The 22459-nt window shown below is 34.5% G+C and overlaps 1 protein-coding gene across 2 annotated transcripts in view; it reads right to left on the bottom strand.

Annotated features, from left to right (window-relative positions):
• The window catches only part of LOC129234531 (uncharacterized transmembrane protein DDB_G0289901-like), a 224433-nt gene that overhangs the window by 36386 nt on the left and 165588 nt on the right, over window positions 1-22459 (bottom strand). For both annotated transcript variants that reach the window (XM_054868543.1, XM_054868544.1), the window contains exons 7-10: window positions 18726-18860; window positions 12288-12326; window positions 5176-5265; window positions 1206-1231 (exon numbers count right to left, since the gene is read on the bottom strand). In XM_054868543.1, coding sequence (XP_054724518.1) covers window positions 1206-1231; window positions 5176-5265; window positions 12288-12326; window positions 18726-18860 — 290 coding nt within the window. The remainder of the gene's footprint in view (window positions 1-1205; window positions 1232-5175; window positions 5266-12287; window positions 12327-18725; window positions 18861-22459) is intronic.

Genomic DNA, 22459 nt, shown 5'->3' with positions numbered 1-22459 from the left:
TATTCGAAAAAAGGAAAAAAAAAGACAAATAGAAGAAAATGGGGGGGGGGGGGATGTCAACAAGACAAAAAAGGTAAAAATAAACAAATGAAGATAGATAAAAATGAATGGGGAAAAAAAAGGGGCAGTATTAAAGATACGGGAGCCCCCATCCCAACAATGTTGAGCAATACTACTCTTTTAATTGTTGCTTTTTCACATAATTTTGATGCTCTTTCAAGCGAATTTTTAAAGCACGCCGAGTCTGTCCAATATAGACAAGTTAATTCTATAAATTCCACAACAATTAAGAGGGTAAATAGGATCTTTAAGAGAAGAGAATGAAAGTTTATTAATAGAAGAGAACACCACCTGGAATTGGAAACGTTTTAGAATTTTAGCAACCTGATAGTTTACAGATGGAAAGAATGGCAAAACAACCAAATTCTTTCTGATGAAGGCTCGGTTAAGAACATTAGTATGGGATTTATTTGAAAGTTTTTTATAAATGGAATCAATCAAACAATTAAAGTTGGCGGATAGTCTCTATTAATTGCCACAGCTTTAAGATAATTAAGTTCCACTTTAAGAAGTTCCGATGAAGAACAAATATTAATTTCGCGATAAGCAAAAGAATTGAAAGCAGAATATTTTTTAGGATTTAGAGGATGAGACGATAGTCTATGAGGAGGTAAAGAAACAGCAAAAGGTTTGCGATAAACAGTAGTTTCAAAACCAATTTCAGTACGAGAAACAAGTTCATCTAGAAATGAAATGCAATTATTCCGTTCTTTCTTATAAAAAAGCGGAATATGAGGATCAATGGAGTTTAAAATAGATAAAACCTCATCACTTTGAAAACAATGCTTCTTTTACTATGTAGAAGGAAGTAAAAATGTAAAATCACTCTGTTTGAGTCTTTTTTCTGCCAAGTTTAAAATTTTCAATCTATATGTTCTACAATCGGATATAAAAGATATTTCCTAGGAAATTAGTTCAGGATTTTTTGGGTTAAAAAGTGTTCAAACACCCATAAACATAACTTTTGTTCCAATTTATGTTATCGAAAACCAGATTTCAAGGTGTAATACGTCAGCAAAAACTACATCTGAACACTAAATTTTATGTTTTTAGGCCCAGCAGTTTTCCTAAGACGTACGATACTAACAAACTCCTTGTTTTATTATATGTGTACATGAATTCGTAACTTAATGAAATGCACTTACTGATACTACTGATGTCTTGATCTTACCTAAAAAATAACAAACAAAAGTATTGTTAAGAAAAACAGCACTTAGACTGAATTACTTTCAATAAAGAGTTCATAATGGTAAAATACGTAGGCTGTTTAATAAGTAATAAGACTAATTTTACTGCCGCGAAACCACTCATCGGAATGTTGATTTCTGTTGCATGAAAAATATCTGTTGTCTGTATTAACAAACGCCACCGATAGTTGGCACGTACCGATTCATGTTCCTGAGTATCACGTAATTGAATTAAAGCCTGTTGGCGGGCACCTACAAGAAATAAGACTTATTTTTACTGCCACGAAACCACTCATCGGTACGTTAATTTCTGTTGCAATGAAAGATGTCTGTTGTCTGCATTAACAAAAGCTACCAATAATTGGCGCGTACTGACTCATGTTCCAGAGTATCACGTGACTGAATTGAAGCCTGTTGTTGGGCGCCTACAAGACGCAGCCCATTGTCAAATTGGAAGTGTCTGTGGGACAAAGTTACGCGATTTAAGTTTGTTTTCGTTTGCAAAAATCAGCATCGGAGATCTTTGATATGATACGTGAAGTTTTCAACGATGAAGCAATGTTTAGAGTCAGTAATTTTTGTTGGCATAAAGCTTTTAAGGAAGGCACTCAAAATATGGAAAATATTGAACGTCAGAGACAACCTTCAATGTCCTTCACAGAAACAATGATTAACACTGCTGCTATTATCATCAAGGGGAATCACAGAGTTATTTTACATCAGTGATTTCTGGCTGTTTCCTTAACTTAAGGAACCATCACGAGGCAAACATTTTGAAAGCAACAAAGCATGTCTAAACACTGTGGAGGTGGTTTTGAATAAGCTCTCGCAAACTTAATGTTCTGAAGTTTTTAAGAAGTGGATAGAACGTTGGATCAAATGCATTTAGTCCCGCAGAAATAATTCTTAAAAAAATCATGTAAATTATAACGATCAAAGTTGTTCTGTATTTTTTATAAACTTAGTCTTATTACTTATTGAACAACCCTCGTATGTGTAAAAGTGAAAGATGATATTTTACAGATTTTAAACGAATAATAATAACTTATTGATGTTTTTCAAAATTATAAACCTTACGTAAATTATTCATATAAATGTATCAGAGCAAGATTACTTTTAAAATCTTTCAATTTAGTCTCAATCACGATAATTATTTATTTCAGCTCCCAATTATATTTATACTTGCGCTATGCAAAAGCTTGTGACCGTATTTGCTCTTCATGTGTGGCAAGAAGTTTTGGAAAGAACGTAATGAAAGAAAGGGAATTTGTATGAGCGAAAAGATCAATCCAGTTTATATGTTTCCGTCGACAGAGGACATTTTTACTGAAACACATATCAACGACTCGTTCATTATTTAGGTTTCATCACGCTCCTCACATTGAGCGCCTCAACAGATTAACCTGCATGTGAGGTCCACCTACAAAAATCATTTTGCAGAAAAACGTGTCATTAGCAGTCAGTCTCAGGATCTCTGGCCTACCCGATCCCCTGACCTCAATCCATGTGACTTTTTGCTTTGGAGGTATTTGAAACATCTCGCAACAATCCTGGAAGTGTATCTGATCTTATGAGATGTTCATAGCATTTCTTAAAATCAGTTAGAACATACAAAAAATTATGAGCATCATGTTGAACATGTTTTGTTTTAACATTTTTCTAAACAATCTTAAATATACGGAAAGTTAGTAGTTCATTGAGAAGCACACTCTAGCGGCAAATTTTTTTTTAATTCCCTGAAATTCACATCTCCTCCTTCATTATGTCACGCACAAAAATTCGTTACTTTCTGATTGATAGTTTCGTCGTTGGACAACTTGAACGTAGGGTCAATTACTTATGGTCACCCCGCGTATTTCAAAGTAAAATATAAAACTGGCAAAAAGTAGAGCTGTCCCTTTTTAGCACCGAGGTCTTCAATTTAGGAAGTTTATTAATAGAAGACGGAATGTCAATCGATGTTGATAAAAGAAATAGTAAGCTCGTTTAGTTCTAGAAGAAGTTTCTGAACTGTAATTGTTGGTTAGGCAATATGATCTTGAACACTTGTAAGTAGTAAATTTTATTTAATTTAATTTTATTTATTTCTTCATTTGACATTATTCAACTAAGATGTAGGGTGAGTTAGTTTACTTATTTATGATAGAACAACTTTAAACGATGAACATCAAAAAAAAAAAAAAAGTAAAATAAATAAATTAAATAAAAAAATAATATATATATATATATATATATATATATATATATATAGGGAGTTACCATGCTATTTTAATTGTTTTTTTCAATAATTAATTACTCACAAAAATGTTTATGATATTTTTAAAATAACGACATATACTCGAATACCTGGCAAAAGATCGGTATGAAGATTTTTGAAACGACCCGGTACAATATTTAGTATACAACTTCATGTTAAAAAATGTGATTAAAAAAAAGAAAAAAAATGTAGCGTGAGTGACCGTGACCCTATGCTACACCCGCATTTCTATCAATTCATTTTAGTGAACGTTCAATATCGATATGAAAATTCTAATGAATATCAGAGGATTTTAGTAAACAAAATTTATGATACTAGTCGACCCGTGCGGAACTCCGCATTGTGCTTCGAATCGTTTCATGTGGCATTTCGCTTTTTAAAAATTTCAAAGAAAGAACATTATGAAGAAGAATCGGAAAACGTAAACTGAAAAAAGTAAGCGCGCAAGAAAAGGCTCCACAACAAAGGGACCCCCACAATAAATTTTTTACAAAGTATCCTAACTTTCACGCTGGTAGGAAATATCGGATATATACATATATATCAAAATATTCGGATATATATCAAAGTATCGGATATTTTCGAAAATATGATGATCTTTTCGAACCCTGATTAGGGGCCTCCATTCCTTCGTTGCCCCGGGGCCTCCACACTTCCAAATCCGGACCTGCGTCACACTTACCTTAATACTTTACCGCGCTACGAAAGTAAGACATCCTTTTATATATTTTTTTCATCGCTATTAGCGAAAACTTGACAAACAAGTCACATTTTTGCTATTAGTTAAAAAAAATACTTTTGACTTCTTTATGTCGAGTGCAAATGATCTGCACGGGTTAGCTAGAAAAATATAATGTTTCAATGCAATGCAAGCGTTGTTACAAAGTGTATGGTTCTTTCTTTATGCACTGAAAATTTGAAAACAAATTACCGAATTGTTCATTCTTAAAAAGGTAAGTTATATCTTAACAATTTCACTTAGCTCCCCATTAGGGTGGGGGGGGGGGGGAGGATATTTTCGAGAAGTAACGCCTAGTGGCAAAAAAAAAAAAAAGTTGTGTACTGCCATCCTAAACACGGGAAAAATTATTAAAAAATTTAATATTTATGTCTTCAGGGGTTTTAATATCTGGGATTCTGGATTGTTAATGTAATAAAATACATTTTTATTTCTAACAAAGAGCTGTGTAGTTTCTATTTATTGTAAAAAAATTATAAATGGAATCAAAAAGAAGGCTTATTGCAATATGCGAAATAAGCTGAAAACGTCGATTTTTGGTCAATTTCACGAAACTTTACTGCTTATGCGTGAGCTAAAAACTGTAAAAGGAATGCATACATTTTCAAAGATATATGACAAGAGTACCGAAAGGAAGCATTTAAACGTTATTAGAACAAAAATTTTAAACATTTGGACTTTCAGAAAAACATTTGAAAATTGGCCATTTTTTATCATTTTTTCCAACAGCCAATGACATCATTATCAATCTGAAGACATCATTATCAATCTGAAGACATCATTATCAATCTGAAGACATCATTACCAATTTTTTTTTAAATATCCTTTTTTCGGCTGACCCATTTCCCGTACTTAATTCATATCCGTGCGGGTAAATATATGTATTTGATGGACAATTTTATAATTTATAGTATTAACTAAAATCGTTTTACCCATGTCAACAGAGCCGAGGCCTTGAATTACTGATGAGAAGTCAAAACCATTAGTTGACGATGCTAGTTCTCCACCAGATCCACCTGAGTCTGAAATAAAAATGAACTTATGAGCATTGTTTACTACATCATAGCAAAAGAAAATAAGCTAATTCGTACAATCGTTTGAGCACCGATTTCCCTTACGTCACAAAAAATGTTGTTTAGTATGCATTTTAAAAACGATTCATATTTAATATAAAGAAAGGAATTGTTTAAATCGGGAAGGATTTTATTTCTTTCAGTATATTATTAAAAATCTTTTGATAGTGGGCACTAGATTATTTTTAATATTGCAATTAGTATTTCATAACAGATGTTCATGAGAAATAAATGTCTTTCATGAATGAGTTTTTTTTTTTTTTTAAATTTAATGCGAAAATTCATCAAGTTTTGGAACCTGCGATTGAAGCATTTCTTTAACTTATTCTCACTCCATGAAAACTATGTTTTGTGGTAGAATAAAACCAAAATAACACAAGAAAGGATTTCTTTTTAAAATTATAAAGAAATAATATTTGTTGCCGTTGTCTTGTCTATGGATAACTAATAATCAAAAATCTCCGAATGTTCATGAATCATATTTAAGCGAGTTTGGTTATTTATCTATGGAAACAAGCTTTCGTTCAGCTTGATTATGGTTCATAGAAAAGTGAAGACTAGGGATTGCAATACCGGTCCAAAAATTCAGTACCGCTATTCGTTGTTTTTAAAACGTGATACCGGGGTACCGGTGTTAACACCGGCATTTGACATTTCTCAAAAAATGCTTGAAAACATATTGCTTCTTTTGTACTTCGTACAAAAATTGTATTATTTGTGAAAACGTATTGTGAACAAATATAAAATGAAGAAACAAATATCATAACAAAAAATCAATAATAGTAAAAAACGTAATGCATTTATTGAATTGTCTCTAAGCCTGGAACTCACTTAGTACTCAATTTTCGTACAGTTGAAAATAATCTTCCTGAATTGACTCAGGTCGGTGGTACTGTTAACAATGCGCGATACATCTCAACTAATTATCTAAAAGTTCTTATCTTCAAATCTTTTGGTCTCTTGCGTGCTATTTTTTAGAAAAATCTTTTTGTGAGTGTTCCTTTTTTATAATGTGTATTATTATTATAATTTTTTCAGATTTTTAGCTAGTTGTAATTTTTTTCCGATTGACGATACTTTTCCAATACTAACATCATTTTCTCTTAAGCATGAAAGGTTTGTGTTTGATCTTTATTATTAGCCCTTTGGTTTGAAATTTACGATAAATTTGATCTTGTTAATTTCTCTTATTCGTTTTCGAGTTCGTTTTAAAATTCTTTACAATTATCTTAATATATAAAAATTAATGTCCTGAGATAACATATATATATATATATATATATATATATATATATCAACTCACAGCCGAAACCGCTGAAGCTTCAGACTTGAAATTTGGCAGGCATGTCCGCATGACTACGAAAGTAACCACTAAGAAACGATTTTTTGAAATATCAATTAGTTCGGGAGAAATTAATTAAAACCTCTTAATTTCTGCGAAATTAAAACCTGTCATTGAAATTCAAATCCCTTATTTTCGAAGGCTTTCCTCCATTTAAATCATTATTCAGTACTTCATCTCAACTTTTGGTCGATAGCGAACTATAAATTTGATATTGTTTTTGTTTCTCACGTGATTCTTCGAGGCTTTTCTCAAGTCAAATGATAATGTTTTTGTCTTTTGCTTTCATTTTTTCAAAACTAGAAACGAAGTTCTTAAGAACATCATCACAGGCGGACTATCCTTTTGAAGTTGGAAGAGTGCAATTTCCTGTTAAAGTTTGCTTTGCAATAACCATTAATAAATCACAAGGACAGACATTAAAAGTAGCAGGGATCAATTTAAGAGAAGACTTTTTTTCACATGGCCAATGTTATGTAGCTTTCTCCAAAGTCAGTTCATCAAGCAGCTTAATAATTTTAGCACCAGGAAAAAAAAACTAAAAATGTTGTATACAAAGAAGTTCTTGCTTAAACATAGGTATAACAATAAAATGTGGATGGTCTGTGTTTGCAAAGATAATCAATACTTTAAAAGGATCGTTAATAACAGTTAAAGATCGGTTAAGGACAAGGGCATATATATAAGGAGTCCAGGGACCCCGGGATCCTCCCAAAATTAGGAAAAATTATAGGTAACTAGAGGACCCGACAGACGTTGTTCTGTTCAAACTTTGTAAATTGAAAAGTAAAAAAAATTCAATAAACTATCAAGTGTTTGAACCGTTTTGTTGAAAAAAAAATAAGTAAAACGAAAAGGTGTTAAGCTGCTTGGTGGCAGAATGCGTCTATTTATTACAACTTGATTTATCTAATGCCCACTGAGCAGTTGTTTTATTAACTATTTTTCTCCCGTACTTGATGGTTTGTTCTTTCAGCCATACTTAAAAGGATAAAAAGCGTCCTCAGATATTAGGTGTAAAAAACTAACTACCCATCTAGAACAAACGGGAAATCCCGTTGCAACATCCTCCATATGAAAAAGAATAAAACAATGAAAAAGATATCGTTTAATGATAAAGATAAAAACAGTTCTTTGAATAAGCGAAAATCACTGATCCCTCCCCCCCCCTAACGATGTAAAATAAACGCTTTCCTCAACTAAAATGACTAAAAACTCTTTAAAAACGAAAAGCAACGCTTTGCAATTGGAAATAATTCGCCAAATAAACAAAATATAAAATAAATTACATTAACAGCAGCTTTAAAATGTAAACAAATGATCACACAACTCTATTGTTTACAGGAAAAGTCGCAAGCCACACGTTACTGTAATCCAGCCGATCAATGAGCGAAGCCAACTCCGACCGATTAGCGCTCCGATCTTTTGAACGAAAACTTTTTAAACTTCATATATTGCCTAAATTGTTCTTTCAACCAAAGATGAAGATCTCCCACTGCACTGATCTTTCGTGTACAGAACTACCCTGTTTTAATTTATCTGGACGAAAATAAAATTTGTTTCGTCTTTAAATTCCATCATCTTTTCCTTTAATGTACTGATTAGTTAGATAATCCTTAACGTATTCTTGACATTGGTGCCAAAACTCAGATGGATTTCAGCCGAGAAATAAATGTTGCTAAGTACAGACGGTACTTTCTGATCATTTGGTTAGGAAAATCTAAAGCACTGATCCGATCACTTGGTTCAACTACGACGACAGAACACACGTTTTGCGTGAACCTTCCAGTACTTTACTTTAAAATCTATCACGGGACCTAAAATCGTTGCTTTTAAGAAATGGAACACTTCATTCTCTCTCTACGTTTTATCTATTCTCAATTGACATATCACAGTAGGAAATTTCATTACAAAAAGCAGAACTGGCTTTCTTTATTGTTCTTTGGCAACAGGTTAAATATTTATTTCAGTTCTCGCTCAACAATAGGTTAAAATAAATATTAATCATTTGGGAGGTATAACCATCCAATGTTTAAATTAATTAATTAATCAACAAAAACGTTTCCGATTCGATCCATCGCGCTTCGAAACCATGCTTGCACACAAAAAATTTGATCAAAATTGGTCCAGCCGTTTAAAAGCCTTATGGTGACAAACTTCCGCACAGAAGATTTTTATATATTAAGATAAGTAATTATTATTACAGGGGATTTTCGAAACTAGGTGCACCAAGCGCTGTTAACCCCAGCTAATTCCATTACCCGAGCAATGCCGAGTACGGGAATACTAGTAATAATATAAATATTTGAAAATATGTTTCAAATGATAATGCTTAACCATTATGCAAATTTTCAAGGCACTGTATAATTTCTAAATATTATCTTGCCAACTATAAAGCGAAACCTGACAACAAACGAATACCAGTGACTACAAATTAGCATTTGTTTTGGTAATTTGTAGTCATTGATCAGGGAAATGGAAAAAATAAAAACATGGTGCACAAAAATGCAATTTATCTCCACCATGTAGTAATGAATATATCATTTTGCAATATTTCCGCTACTTTTGTTTGATGATATTCTATTAATTCCTGCTTTTGAAGCCAAATATTTACATGAATAGATTGATTTTGGTTCTGTATCATGGAAAAAAGATGTGTACATTTAAAATATAAGTATATATTTAATAAGTTAAATTGAAGATCCTTTAATTGCAAGTATTTATTATCTTCAGTTAATTCCGAAAATACGAGTACCTCCGCAAATACGAAGTTGCGAAATTGATCGAAATACCGGTATTCAGTATACCGGTATTGCAATCACTAGCAAAGACGTTGTGGAGTACACACGTACAGTTAAATCAGACCAAAACGAGCTCCTGTGACGCAATATTGAAACTGTAATAAAACACTCGTGGGTCTATACGCAGTTAGGTATAATCCCCACGCCGTCGCCATGAACTCTTGAAAACACTATTTTTAGGTTTAGGTCAACGGACGGGAATTTGCACTCAGTCAGCACAGCTTCAAGTAGAAAAAGGAAAACATCATTGTAATCGAATAGATTATTGCTCTGAGTAAAATTCAGGGCAAACATTGATTCCGCTATAACCGTCATTTGGCAAAACCATCGATTTCGTCAATTCAATGCGGATCACATGTAAGACACTGTTTAAAGACAAGTCCAGTGCTGTACTTTAACTTTGGATGTGACAATCAGTCTACTGTCTCATTGGAGTGCCCTAAGATGATATGCTACTGTTTGACCACCAATAAAGGCGTACATCCGGTTTAAAGACGGATGTGAATTCAATTGTGTTTGCAGCTGAATTAAGTTGAATCACTTATGAAATGATCAAAATATACACATTAAATACTTCCCTTTCTCCCTCACTCAGATAGTCTCATCTTATTTTGCTGCTTGCTAATTCCATCGCAAACGTGGGCAGACAGTACCATTGCAATTTGCCGTTGTTCTTCCACTTATAGCAGCATCATTTATTAGCTTCACCCATACTTCCCCATCCCACAACGGTTATGGAATGCTCCCAATGAGACTTTTTCAATACGATGAGGGTACCACTTCTAGGTTCTGATTTACTGTCATACTGGCACAATTCCTTTACAAAATCTCTTTTAAGGTCTGTTTTGCTTACGTATGTTCATAATCAGCACAATTGTTTACCTAAATCCAGGGATGCCCCCCCTAAGGGCAAGGACGCACCCCCTAATATCGCGAATATCCCCCTAAATGAGAAAAAAGCCCCTCAAAACACCCCCTCTCTAAAAATTTCAAAGGAGCCACTTTGCCATCACCCCCCTACCCGTAGGTGGGCACCCCTGCTAAACCTCTTTCAAGCTATGACTTTTTCTCATAACAAATATAATTCCTTCAAAAGACCTCTTCCAAGTTCTGATTAATGCTCTTAATGAGCATTATCCTTTCACAACACTTCTTTTAAGCCCTAACTTATGATCATAGTTATCACGATTCCGTCCTAAAATCTCTCTAACGTTGACTCAGGCTTATAATGACCAAATTTTTTTTTCAAAATATGAATTTTTCCCATTAGTTTCTTGAATCCGTCACACGTCTTTCGAGCCCTGAATTTTCTCATAATAAGCACTTTTGCATCGCAAAACATTCACTATACTTCTGGAACTAATCGAACTTATTTCATTGTTGTTTCCGACCTATCACATGGACGCAATCGGATCCGATCCACCTAAACCGATGCAAAACTCATTAAGTGACAGAGTGGAAATTCATAGCGATATTAAATCTGAGGCGCAAGCTAATCGGGCTGCATGCACAGTAAATTCTAATAAGACACATAAACCAAAAAGTACATCAGAAAACATTACAAAAAGCGATCGATAGTCTCTTTTTACGTAATATTTAACAAGTGCTAAGTTCTGATCCCTTGAAACTCTCGCTATTCATACCTCAGACCTTGCACCCCAGATTTAAATACTTCACATCTTGGCCTTTGCTTGCATTCCTATTGGTTCCTGATCGGTTTATAAGTTTCTCATTGGTGTTTGGCTAATTTGCTATTTTTATCTTTTAAGCTGCATGCTTACCTGCTCTTGGCTTTTGTCGGATGTCTTTTCATCCATAAGCTCATTACTTTTTGCATTGAAAAAGGCGTTCCCTGTAACGCCGAAACACGTGTCTGCTGCAATTGGCAAATTTGTGCTTTTTTTAACGTTGTTTTTCTTACTTTATTGTTCAGCACAAAGGTACTTATTTATCACACTTATGGTAGTTTAATTCTTATACTTCAAAATATAATGAATTTAATGAATAATTTAAATAATTTAATTATTCATTAAATAATTAAAATTTATTATTCATTAAATAATTCATTAAATAATTCAAAAATAATGCAGGCAATGAAAAGCAAAGTGACATCCCTTTCTAAAGTTTCTAAATACGGGAGCAAAGCTCAAACCTTCTGTAGTTAGGCTTTCATGAGAAACGTTTTCTAAATCATGCTGTATAGCAGCTTCTGCCACGTTTACTATTTCCGTCGCTTGACCCAAACTGATGCCAGTTTTTCTTATCATTTATAACAGTTGTATCCAAAATTTTTGGATTTAGCAAATCCACTCCTTTGATTCTGGCTACTTCAGTTGTTGAATGGAACCTTAACAGTCACATAAACAACTAATATCATTTCTAAAACCAAGAAGTGGAAAAGCTTGCAATTCTAAGAACGGAAAGTGAAACATTATTTACGAGAGGAAGTGAATACATGAATTTACAGTTCGCAAATCACAATTCAAAATCATATTGCTTACTGAAAAGCAAAGGGATGTAGTGGCAAAATTAAAAACTTGGAGATAACCAGCACAAATGGTAGGTGAACCTCTTCGCTGTCTTGGGGCAAGAGATAGTATCTGTTATACAGCATGACTTAGAAAAACTTTTCAATGAAAGCCTACCTAGAACCTCATCTTTAAACGCATTTTACTCGAAACTTGAACATGTCCACTTACATCCCTTCGGTTCTCATTGCCTCAATTGGAATTCAGTAGAGACTATTCCGTCACATTGCGTTCATTCGTGAAACACAGGTTAGTTGAAACAAGAGTGAATTCTATGTTTCAATATGAGATAGTACTTACTTTTCGAGTCAGAAGACCCTTTATTGGACTTTCCAGAACCTAGAGGAGAAATAATTTTCATAAATATGGCTTGTAGAACAAAACTGTTGGAAATACTTTCTTATAATTCTTCATTAGTCGAGTCAAAATGTACATTAAGAAAGGCTAAAATTGCAAAGCGCGATGAAGTGCTGATTTTTTAAATATGTCGTTTGGATCTGTTACGACAGTATGAATCCAATTCCGAAAAACCTGTGCTCGCTGCGTAAACCGTGAAAAATTACTAAGTTTTCGGACATTTTTCAGTTATTAACTTATAATTTCTAAACTAAGCGTTTTTGATGCTAACTGGTGCTTGCGATTGTGAAGTTTATTGGAATTGCAACAATTTCAGTTCAATTCATATGCTGTACCACTCATAGTTTTTGAAGTATCGCACTTCAAAAATTGGCAATTTTTGGGAAACAATGAAAAAATTGTGTGCTTTGGTCTCGTTTCTGGTCAAATATAACACAAACACCTATGTTTCCAGGAAATTGATCGTGACGTTGACAGTAAATTTAGTTGATCTTCATTAAAGCCCGAAACGGGATCTTTAGGTTCAGCAGTTTTGGTGTACTTGTTAAAAAACAATCAATTGGAAAATTTGATTCTTAAAGAAATGAGAAAAAACATTTCTGATGACAATATGAGTTTCCTAGACGCAAGAAAAAAGCAAGGAAGGATATAATAGACTTGAGGGTGTTTGCATTATTTATCTGAGTTAGGAAAACACGTTAGTTATGTCGTCGCCTCAGAACAACAGAAGAATATCTTACTGTTTTGAGGATTAGGTCTGTTTCTGTTGCTCTAAGGCGCCGATGTATAAAAATATATTTTAGACCGATAGTTGTCAGCCCTATGTAGACAACGCAAGCTTCCCTTCCTCTTGTAATCGAATTTTAACAATCTCGTGAAATTTCGGCCACATTTGGTGTTTCGACTTGAAAGTTGCGTACCGAGCTCTATTTTGAATGAAAAATATTTCTAATAGCAGATTAATTTGTAAAGATATTCAGCTACAGTCGTGGTCAAAATTATAAGGGCAAAAGAAAAATCCCTAGATCTTGGCCGCATTTGGTCGGAAAGTTATGCAAATTTTACTGTAGAAGCTAATGGTAAAAGACACTTTTTTTAGACTTTTATTGGAAATACATAGAAATTTCGCATTCATGCAATGAAATTTGAATTTATACATTCCTGTTGTTTGGACAAAATTATAAGGAAAATTAGATTTGTGTGTCCTAAAAAGCAAAATTTTCCTGTTTTTTGATCTGCTCACTGCACTACATAACAATATAAATGTTCAGTAAACGATATGGGACGTCACACTCAATTTTTACAGTCATGCTGTTAGATACAAAACTTAAAGAATTTGAGAAAACGAAAATGTTTGCTTGAAAAACTTCACGACTTATTGTGCGTCAAATAGCAACAAATCTAAATAGATAACGATCGATCATTTAGAGCTTTCTCAAAAATCCCGGCAAATAAGGACCACAAAGACGAACAGGTAGGAAATCTTCGGTATCTGTACGTGTGAAACACATAATAATGAGACGAGCTTGCTCCAAAAAACAAACATCAAGACATATTAGATGGGAATTCAAGTTACTATGCAGTTCTTGAACTGTTCAACATGTGTTACAAAAAAAAAAAAGAAAAAGTTTCATGATGTGAAACTAATGTCACGACCGATACTAAAAAAAAATTCGAGATCGAGGGTTGAGCGTTGCCAAAAATGCTTGGTTATGGATAAAAAGTGGGACGATGTAATCTTTTCTGATGCGAAAAAGTTTAATCAGGATGGACTAAATGGTTTTTACTTCCTTTTACAAACTAGTATGTTGTGGCCATCACGAAACTTTCTTCTATATTTTTCTTTTTTTTTTTTCTGATCCCTCCCCATGCTTGACGAGGAAGCAATATTCCCAACAAAAACGAAATTACACATGCAAAAACTTAACCACCATCCCGATGTCTGAATTATTGCAAAAGCAAAGCAAAGAGCGAAAATTGAAAGTTATTTTAAAAGCCTTAATTGAATTAATTACAAATATTTTATTTGTTCACAAACATAAGATGGCAACAGTTAAAAATTTTAAATCATTGGGATAATATTTCCTATCATTTCCATACAATTAAAATCACGAGAAATACGCAGACGACAATCTATTACGATTTATCTTTCTTATTGTTGCATTATTAAACTATTTTTATTCGCTAAAAAATAATGATAATAAAAATAAATCAGCACCTCTTGGCGCGATTGGCGCCAAAATTGAACCAAAGCCTGTTTACATATGGATTCACATATATTCTAAATTTCAACCAGAACTTAGCATTACTTCTTGAGATAGGGCACTCACAATGAAAAAAAAGAACGGGCGATTGCGCTACCCCCCTTTTTAGCTGTTGACACCAAAATAAAATCAGCTCTTATACCCACTAAGGGCTACTTGCCGATAAATTTTTCTTTCATTCCGTTCATTATTTCTTGAGATACAGCAGTCACAATTGACGACAAAAAACGTTCTATAGCTCAACCCCCGTTTGAGTTATTGACACCAAAATTGAATCAGCACCTGTTCCTGTTAATGGCAACATATGGACCAAATTTTGTTTGATTCCGCCAGTTACTTCCTGAGGAATAGCAATCACGCGTAACTCAAAAAACGTCCCATTGCTCCACCCCCCTTGGAGGAATTCGCGCCAAAAACCAATGGGCACAAGTTCATATAGGGGCACATATGTGTACCAAGTTTCGTTCGATTTCATGCGGTAGTTTTTGCTGTAGAGCGGCCACAAAAAACTGGTCACACACAGACGTGACACACACACATACACACACACACACACACATACACACACACAGACAGACAGACATTTTCCAAAAATAGTCGAAATGGACTCAGCACACCTCAAAACGTTCGAATCCGTCAAAATTCGAAATTCGAAAATTTGCACGAATCCAATACTTTCTTCTATATATTATATATAGAAGAAAGTAAAAAGGAAGTATTGTATTCGCGAAAAAATTTTCACTCAAAAATCGCCCTTAATTTCCATTTTGCTCACCCCCAAATGAATGTTGAGTTTTTTTTTCGATTCGACCACATGCGGAAAAGTGCCTAAGAATGTATAGACACGCGAAATATCCATTTTGACCATCACCGAGGTAATTACAACGACTTTTCTCGTGACGTCTGTATGTATGTGCGTATGTGTGTATGTGCGTATGTGCGTATGTGCGTATGTATCTCGCATAACTCAAAAATGGTATGTCCTAGAAAGTTGAAATTTGGTACATAGACTCGTAGTGGGGTCTAGTTGTGCACCTCCCCTTTTGGTTGCTTTCGGATGTTCCTAAGGGGGTCTTTTGCACCTTTTTGGGGGGAAATCATTGTTAATATCAATGCAAACTTAAGTGGTGTTATAATTTGGTAAACACTTGGTGACGTATCGCCAAGCTTTTGGTCGCCAAGTTTTTTCGCCAACTTGGCGACGATTTTTTTTTCTTCTAAGAGCGAACATCCGGATCTGATTAGCTATTTGGCCTATAAAACCCTCCTTAGGGTCCTCTAGTTTCTGGGGCCCTCGAAAATATTAGACTATGTAGAGAATTATACCAAAATATGACTTCGTTTTTTTTTACTTCCTTTTACAAAAAAGGAAGTATTGTATTCGCGACAAAATTTTTACTCAAAAATCGACCTTAATTTCCATTTTACTCACTCTTGAATGAATATTGAGATTTTAGTTAAAACGAGTTTTCTCGTGACGTCTGTATGTACGTTAGTATGTATGTGCGTATTTATGTCGCATAACTCAAGAACGGTATGTCCTAGAAAGTTGAAATTTGGTACGGAGACTCCTAGTGGAGTCTAGTTGTGCACCTCCCTTTTTGGTAGCATTCGGGTGTTTCTAAAGGGATCTTTTGACCCTTTTGGGGGGGGGGAATCATTGCTAATTTCGGTGTAAACTCATGCGGTGTTATAATTTGGTGGACATTTGGCGATATATCGCCTGTCTTCTTCGCCAAAAAACTTGGCGATTTTTTTTTTAATTTTTCTATTTGGCCACTGTTGGTGAAAGAGAGGGTAAACTATTGAATCACATTAAAATTGCCAGTAATGGGGAAATGACATTAAATTGGAGTAAAAGGAAGTCATGTGATTCACACATCAGCTCGTTTCTACTTCTGGTACGATCGCTGCGAAGGAAAAGAAAAATCTCAACGCTTACATTTGGAGGCGGTTCAGTAATGGTCTGAGGAAGTTTCGCGCTACGGACGGAAACTATACCAATTTTTTTTTTTGTGCATGGCAGAATGAATTCTGAGAGTGATGTTGATGAACTGAGCAGCATTTCTTAAAACCAAAAACATCGTTAATTACAATTTTAAACAATTTGTTCTAGCAGGATGATGCTTAACTGTATGTTTCTTTAACCTCAAAATCAATGTTTAATGCTTATTCCGTTAAATTGCTGTATTGGCCCGACAAAGGCTGGATCTAAGTTTAATGGCAACTTTGTGAGGCATTATGGCACCCGAAGTATGAAAAAAAAGGCATTCAATGTCGAAACAGGCAAGAACTTATTTTCTCCATCAAAAAATACAGGATACATTTTTTCAAGAACTTTCTTCAACTTCCATGACATCAAGACTGATAAAAGTAATTGAAAAAAAAGGGCGAAATTATTGATTACTAGGGTTTTTTAGGGCAAAATGCTCGTTGTCCTTATAATTTTGTCCACTTTAAACAGTGACTATTTTTTAACTGACTTCAAAAAGGAGGCGGTTATCAGTTCATACCGTATGTATGTTTTTTTTTTTTTGTTTGTCCACTCATAGCGTCTCACCTAGTGAACCGATTTTGATTATTCTTTTTTTAATGGATAGGGGATGGCTCAACTTAGGTCCCATTACTTTGTTTGACCATATTTATAAAAAAAGTTATGGGCAAAAAACAGTAATTTTTATGCAATTTCCCTATTAAATGATATTGTAGCGAAGTTCGCACTTTTCATCCGCGGATAACGGTGGCTCAGTGGTAGAATTATCGCCTCCCACACGAGCGACCCGGGTTCAAATCCCGACAAGGACAAAGTGAATTTTACTAACATTTCGTTTCTACTGTTTCCCGTATTTTCTCGAATGTTCTATTAATTTCTGTATCTTCCCAAGTCTGGAAAGTTCCAGCACTTTCTCAAGTTGTATATAAGGAGATGTAACGTTCATTCGTGGTTCTGAATAAAGATCTCGAGTTGAGACTAACGAGTATTCGCTTCATTTGGCTTTCACATTGTCTTCGCTATCTTCATCTACGCGACAATATGAAACTCATTGTTATAAAAGTTTGGTGCCAAATAACAGTAACATTAATTGTAATGATAATTTTGAATAAAGGCTTTTCTAAAGCAATACAGTGATATAGAGCCGAACTTCTTACTAGGTAACTTCTTACTTTTACTGAAATATCTACATTTACACTAAAAAGAATGAAAAAAAAAAAAAATTTGAAAAAAAAAAAAAAATAGAACCTACTTTAAAATTGCTCTAAAAAGTAAAAAATAATTTTATTCTTTAAACACCATCGATAATACTTTTAAACATAATTTTTGAAGTTGGCGCAAAAACAAAAAGTAAAATCCATTGTAACCATGCTTCGTTCATATTTTTATCAAAATTCATCCAAAGTTAGGAACGAAACATTTATATCGTTACTAAAATATGCTGTCATCAATGCGTAATGCATGTGGTAGTGAAGAAACTGGACCTGGTTGAATTTATACTTGTAGTTGAGTTATGGCTGTGAATGATTTTATCGATCGTTTTTGCGCCAACTTCAAAAATTATGTTTAAAAGTATTATCGATGGTGTTTAAAGAATAAAATTATTTTTCACTTTTTAAAGCAATTTTGAAGTCGGTTCTATTTTTTTTTTCAAAATTTTTTTTATTAATAACGGCAAAACATTTATATTTTATGTTTCCACAACGATTTCTAGCATAACAAGGCACTTTGTGTATAAAATGTCACTGAATTATTTCAGAAATAACTTTTTTTCTGTGCTATTTTCTGCTGTCCTTATAATTCTAAACACCACTATATCTGAGGACGAACGAACAGAGAAACAAGAATGTTAATTAAAAAAGAAAAAGTCACCAATCGTTATGTGAAGGAAAAAAAAAAAGCAAAACTGTCTGTCTAGGTTCATCGTGCCAAACGTAAAGCTGGAGCGTAGAACCTGGAAAGGAAAGTTCTACACTTTTATGCCTTGGGTGTAATGCTATCGTTGAATTGTTTATTTAAATTATTGAGTAGTTAGATATTTCGTCCAATAAGTTTATTCTGCATCATTTATTTCGTCCCACTTTTGTAGCGTTGAAAAATTAAATAAATACTACAAAACTTTACCGCCACTTCCACCCGATGATGAAGACGAACTGCTGGATGATGATGAACCTTTTCTTGATGACGAACTGCTTGATGATGATGATGATGAGCCATTGCCTCCTTTAGAATCATCGCCACCGCCTGCAGCTGGAGAATCTGAACCAGAACATTTAATTACATATAGGTATTAAAAAACCGAAACAAAAAAGGAGAAAAAATAGGCATTTTATAATGAAGTTTTTGTTAACCTTCCAGCATATCTGAAAGATTTACCAAAAGTAATTTCGTTTAATAGTTTTTCCCCATACAGCACTACGGACGTCTGACTTCAGCTTTTCTCCCCCCTCCCCGTGACTTACTTTTCGTTATCATTGGAATTTTTCTATGTTGGTAAGCCGTCTGCACATGCCGTTTGTAGCAACGAGATACATGCTACTGTCAACAAATCTTTGTTGCATTTCATTTTCTATTTATTTTATTATTTTTAGTCCTAACATTATACGTTTTTTCAGAACCGGAACCTAGCAATACGTTAAAATGGGTCTTCACTATATTAAAACCTTACTGTAAAATCATAGAAATTTGAATGTAACGAGAACTTACTTAATCAACCAAAAATATCTCTCTGATACACTACTTCAATTTAGTAGTTACCTCAACTGAATGTAGAAAGCTACCTCACTCCGTAGTCCAAAATGGTAAGACCCACGGAGGTTCAGAATCTGAGGTGCAATCCATCCCACGTTCGATACCACTTGTAGTCCGGTCAATTTAGACAATGAAAATAACAAAATTTCCGGGAAAGCTAAATTTTTGTAAAGACCTTGGGTTTAGCATTACAAACAAAGTGACAAAAGTCCCTGTCGATCCCATGTGAGCTAAAAAAGTTATTTGGGGTCAAAGGTCAAAATTTTAGATTTTTTGGATTTTTTAAAAAAACGGTAAGTTTTATCGAAAAGTACTTTAGACCAAAGTTGTAGATCTCAAAATTCTCTATAAAAATGGTCCTTATGACTTTTATCTCCAAGACCAAACCATTTCCCAGATATTGCGTACTCTCAAAAGACAGCCAGTCATTTACAGAATCCCATCTACTCGCACGGACTTGAATAACATCTGGCTATTCCAGTCCGTATGGCGTCGTTCACATACCCAGGGGTGCCCCATCCCACTAAGGGCATGGGCGCACCCCTCAATATCGTGGAGCCCCCCTCAAAAGCAAGAGCCCCCTCCAAAAACTGAGAAAAATACCCCTCAAAACAATCCCCCTTAAAATTTCGATGGCGCAGTTTGAGCCATGACCCCTTCTAGGTGGGCTAACGTACCTGCTTTTAGAGTTAAACGTGCAGTTTGAGTGAATAAACGTATTTATTACAAGCGTCTACTGTTTGTGCTGATCAATAAAAATGTCACAATTTTGCTTTATTTGCTACCAACTTTTGGGCTGAAGGTGAAACTGTTGTGCTGGGCTGTCGTGGAATGCCAACTTTAATCGATGCAAGTGTCGCGAGAAGTTATAAGAATGCTGATTATTTAAGAAGTCGAAAAAAAGTCCGTTACAATTCGCGTGAATTTCAAAAAATCATACACCCGGAAAAGTTCAATCTCTGCAACAACGTGAGGATTTAATTCCAAGGCCAATAGTTCAAAAGCAAGTCCTCCTCGTACTGTTAGCGCGATTAAGTGAATTTGAATCCAGCTTTTGTTTTCAAAAACACGGCTTATTTTGTGGCTGTGAAGCGGATGAGGAGGCTGAGAAGAAGAAAGCGCAGAATTATCGCAGAAATATTCATAAAGCAGCGATTAAATCATACTCAAAATTAAAACCTGCAAGGGCAGCTCTTGACACACCTCCGAACGAGCTTTAGCTAATTTTAAAAGGGACTCTTTGAATGCAAGTGTAGAAAATTTATGAATTTTTCTGCGATAATTCTGCGTTTTGTTCTTTTCAGCATCTTCATCCGCTTCCTCGCCACAAAATAAGCAGTGTTTTTTACAACAAAAGCTGGATTCAGATTCACTTAATCCCGCTCTAGTACGAGGTGGACTTACTTTTCAAGTACTGGATATGTTCATTATGATGGATTGAAAAAAAAAATCAGAATCTGATAAACGCTAAGTAATAACCCGGAAAAGTTGCCTTTTGTAGAGATATTTGGTTATCAAGGGCGTATATAAGGGAGGGGCTGAGGGGGCCCGGGCCCCCCTCCAAAATGTAGAAAAAAAAACTTAAATAAGGGTTGTTATTTTTGGTTTTAGTTGCTCACAAATGATTTCCAAACTTTTAGCTACAAAAATGAATACATAAATATGATAGTGAAATAATAATTATAATGCGTTAGAGCAGAGATTTCCGAACTGGGTGCCGCCAAGCGTTCATGGTAACAATAATACGTATGTATATAAAACTAGATTAGGATGCCGTGAGAAAATTCTAATTCTTCAAAGGGTGCCCTGAATCGCTAAAGTTTGGGAACCCTGCTTTAGATGGCACCAGGATACGGTGTTCAGAAGGGGTTGGAGGATCCGTACCTCGTTCTCCAGAAAAGAACGGGTCTTGAGAAAGCGAAGTCTTTTCAACAAAAAGAAAAGCAAATAATGTTGGGGGGGGGGGGGGGGGAATCTCAATTCTTTCAAAAAAAAAAAAAAAAATCCTCTAAATTAAAAAAAAAAAAAAAACAGATGCAGCTAATTGCTTAGCAATTTAAATTCCTCTCTCTTTCACCCCCCCCCTTTTTTTTCTTTTCAAAATGATTCTCTCTTTTACCCTTGTTCCCTAAAAGAAATTTAAAACAAGTTTTAGTTGTTTGGTTGGAGTAATAATGGAAATTAATGTCCTAAAAAACGCATTATGTTAGGCGTTTTTCGGGCATCAATTTCAAAACATTTCTGGAGGAGGATCCCCGAACCAATATCCTTTCACTGAGGTTACTATGAAAAAGTCTGCAATTGTGCCTTAAAGATTTCAATTTTGAAAAGTTTCAGAGGAAGATCCCTAAAACCGCTCCATACCACTAAACGTCTATAAAGATGACTGAAATTGCGTTGTACCTTTCAGAGAAGGATTCTCGAATTCCTTCTTACTTCCAAAGATTTCCCAATGTTGGGGAAAATCTGAATTGTTTTTGAAAAGAACCTTAAAATAAAAATTTTCAAAAGTTACTGATGACTATTGATCACGTCCAACACTTTCTATTCTTTTCAGCCCCCCCCCCCCCCGCAATTTTTTCTCCTTTTCCTAGTCGGTCTAAGACAAGAAAGTCTTCAAAATGCTACACTTCGAAGCCCCTCCACCCACTAAAACCATTAAAGAGCTTCTCCATTTCCGTTTTCCAGGGCTACAATGTCGAAAATTTTCCAGGGGACAATTACCAAACACCTTGATTTCTGAAAGCATCGAAAATTGTTTAAGATTGGCTTTATGGAGCTTCAATTTTGAAAAATGGTCGAACCCCTAATGTTACCAAATATGGTCCATAGACGCGCTTTTAAGACTTTAATTACGAAAAAATTTCGGACGAGGGTCTGACTACTCCCGTATGAAATCCGACAAGGAAAAAAACTACAATTTTGGAAAATTCAAGATGGAGAGTGTTTAAATCCCTCCACCTAGTACTGCTGAACATCTGTTTAAAATTTCGTTTTTTAGGACTTTATTTTCAAAATATTTTTTCTGTCCCAGAAACCGTCCTGCCCGTAACATCATCGAAATTAGTCTGAAACTGCGTTTTTAGAACTTCAATTTCGAAAAATTG

This window comes from Uloborus diversus, chromosome 1, assembly GCF_026930045.1.
Source record: "Uloborus diversus isolate 005 chromosome 1, Udiv.v.3.1, whole genome shotgun sequence".
Taxonomy (NCBI): domain Eukaryota; kingdom Metazoa; phylum Arthropoda; class Arachnida; order Araneae; family Uloboridae; genus Uloborus; species Uloborus diversus.
Note: the sequence above shows the minus strand (reverse complement) of the source record. Positions and strands in the feature narration are given on the sequence as shown.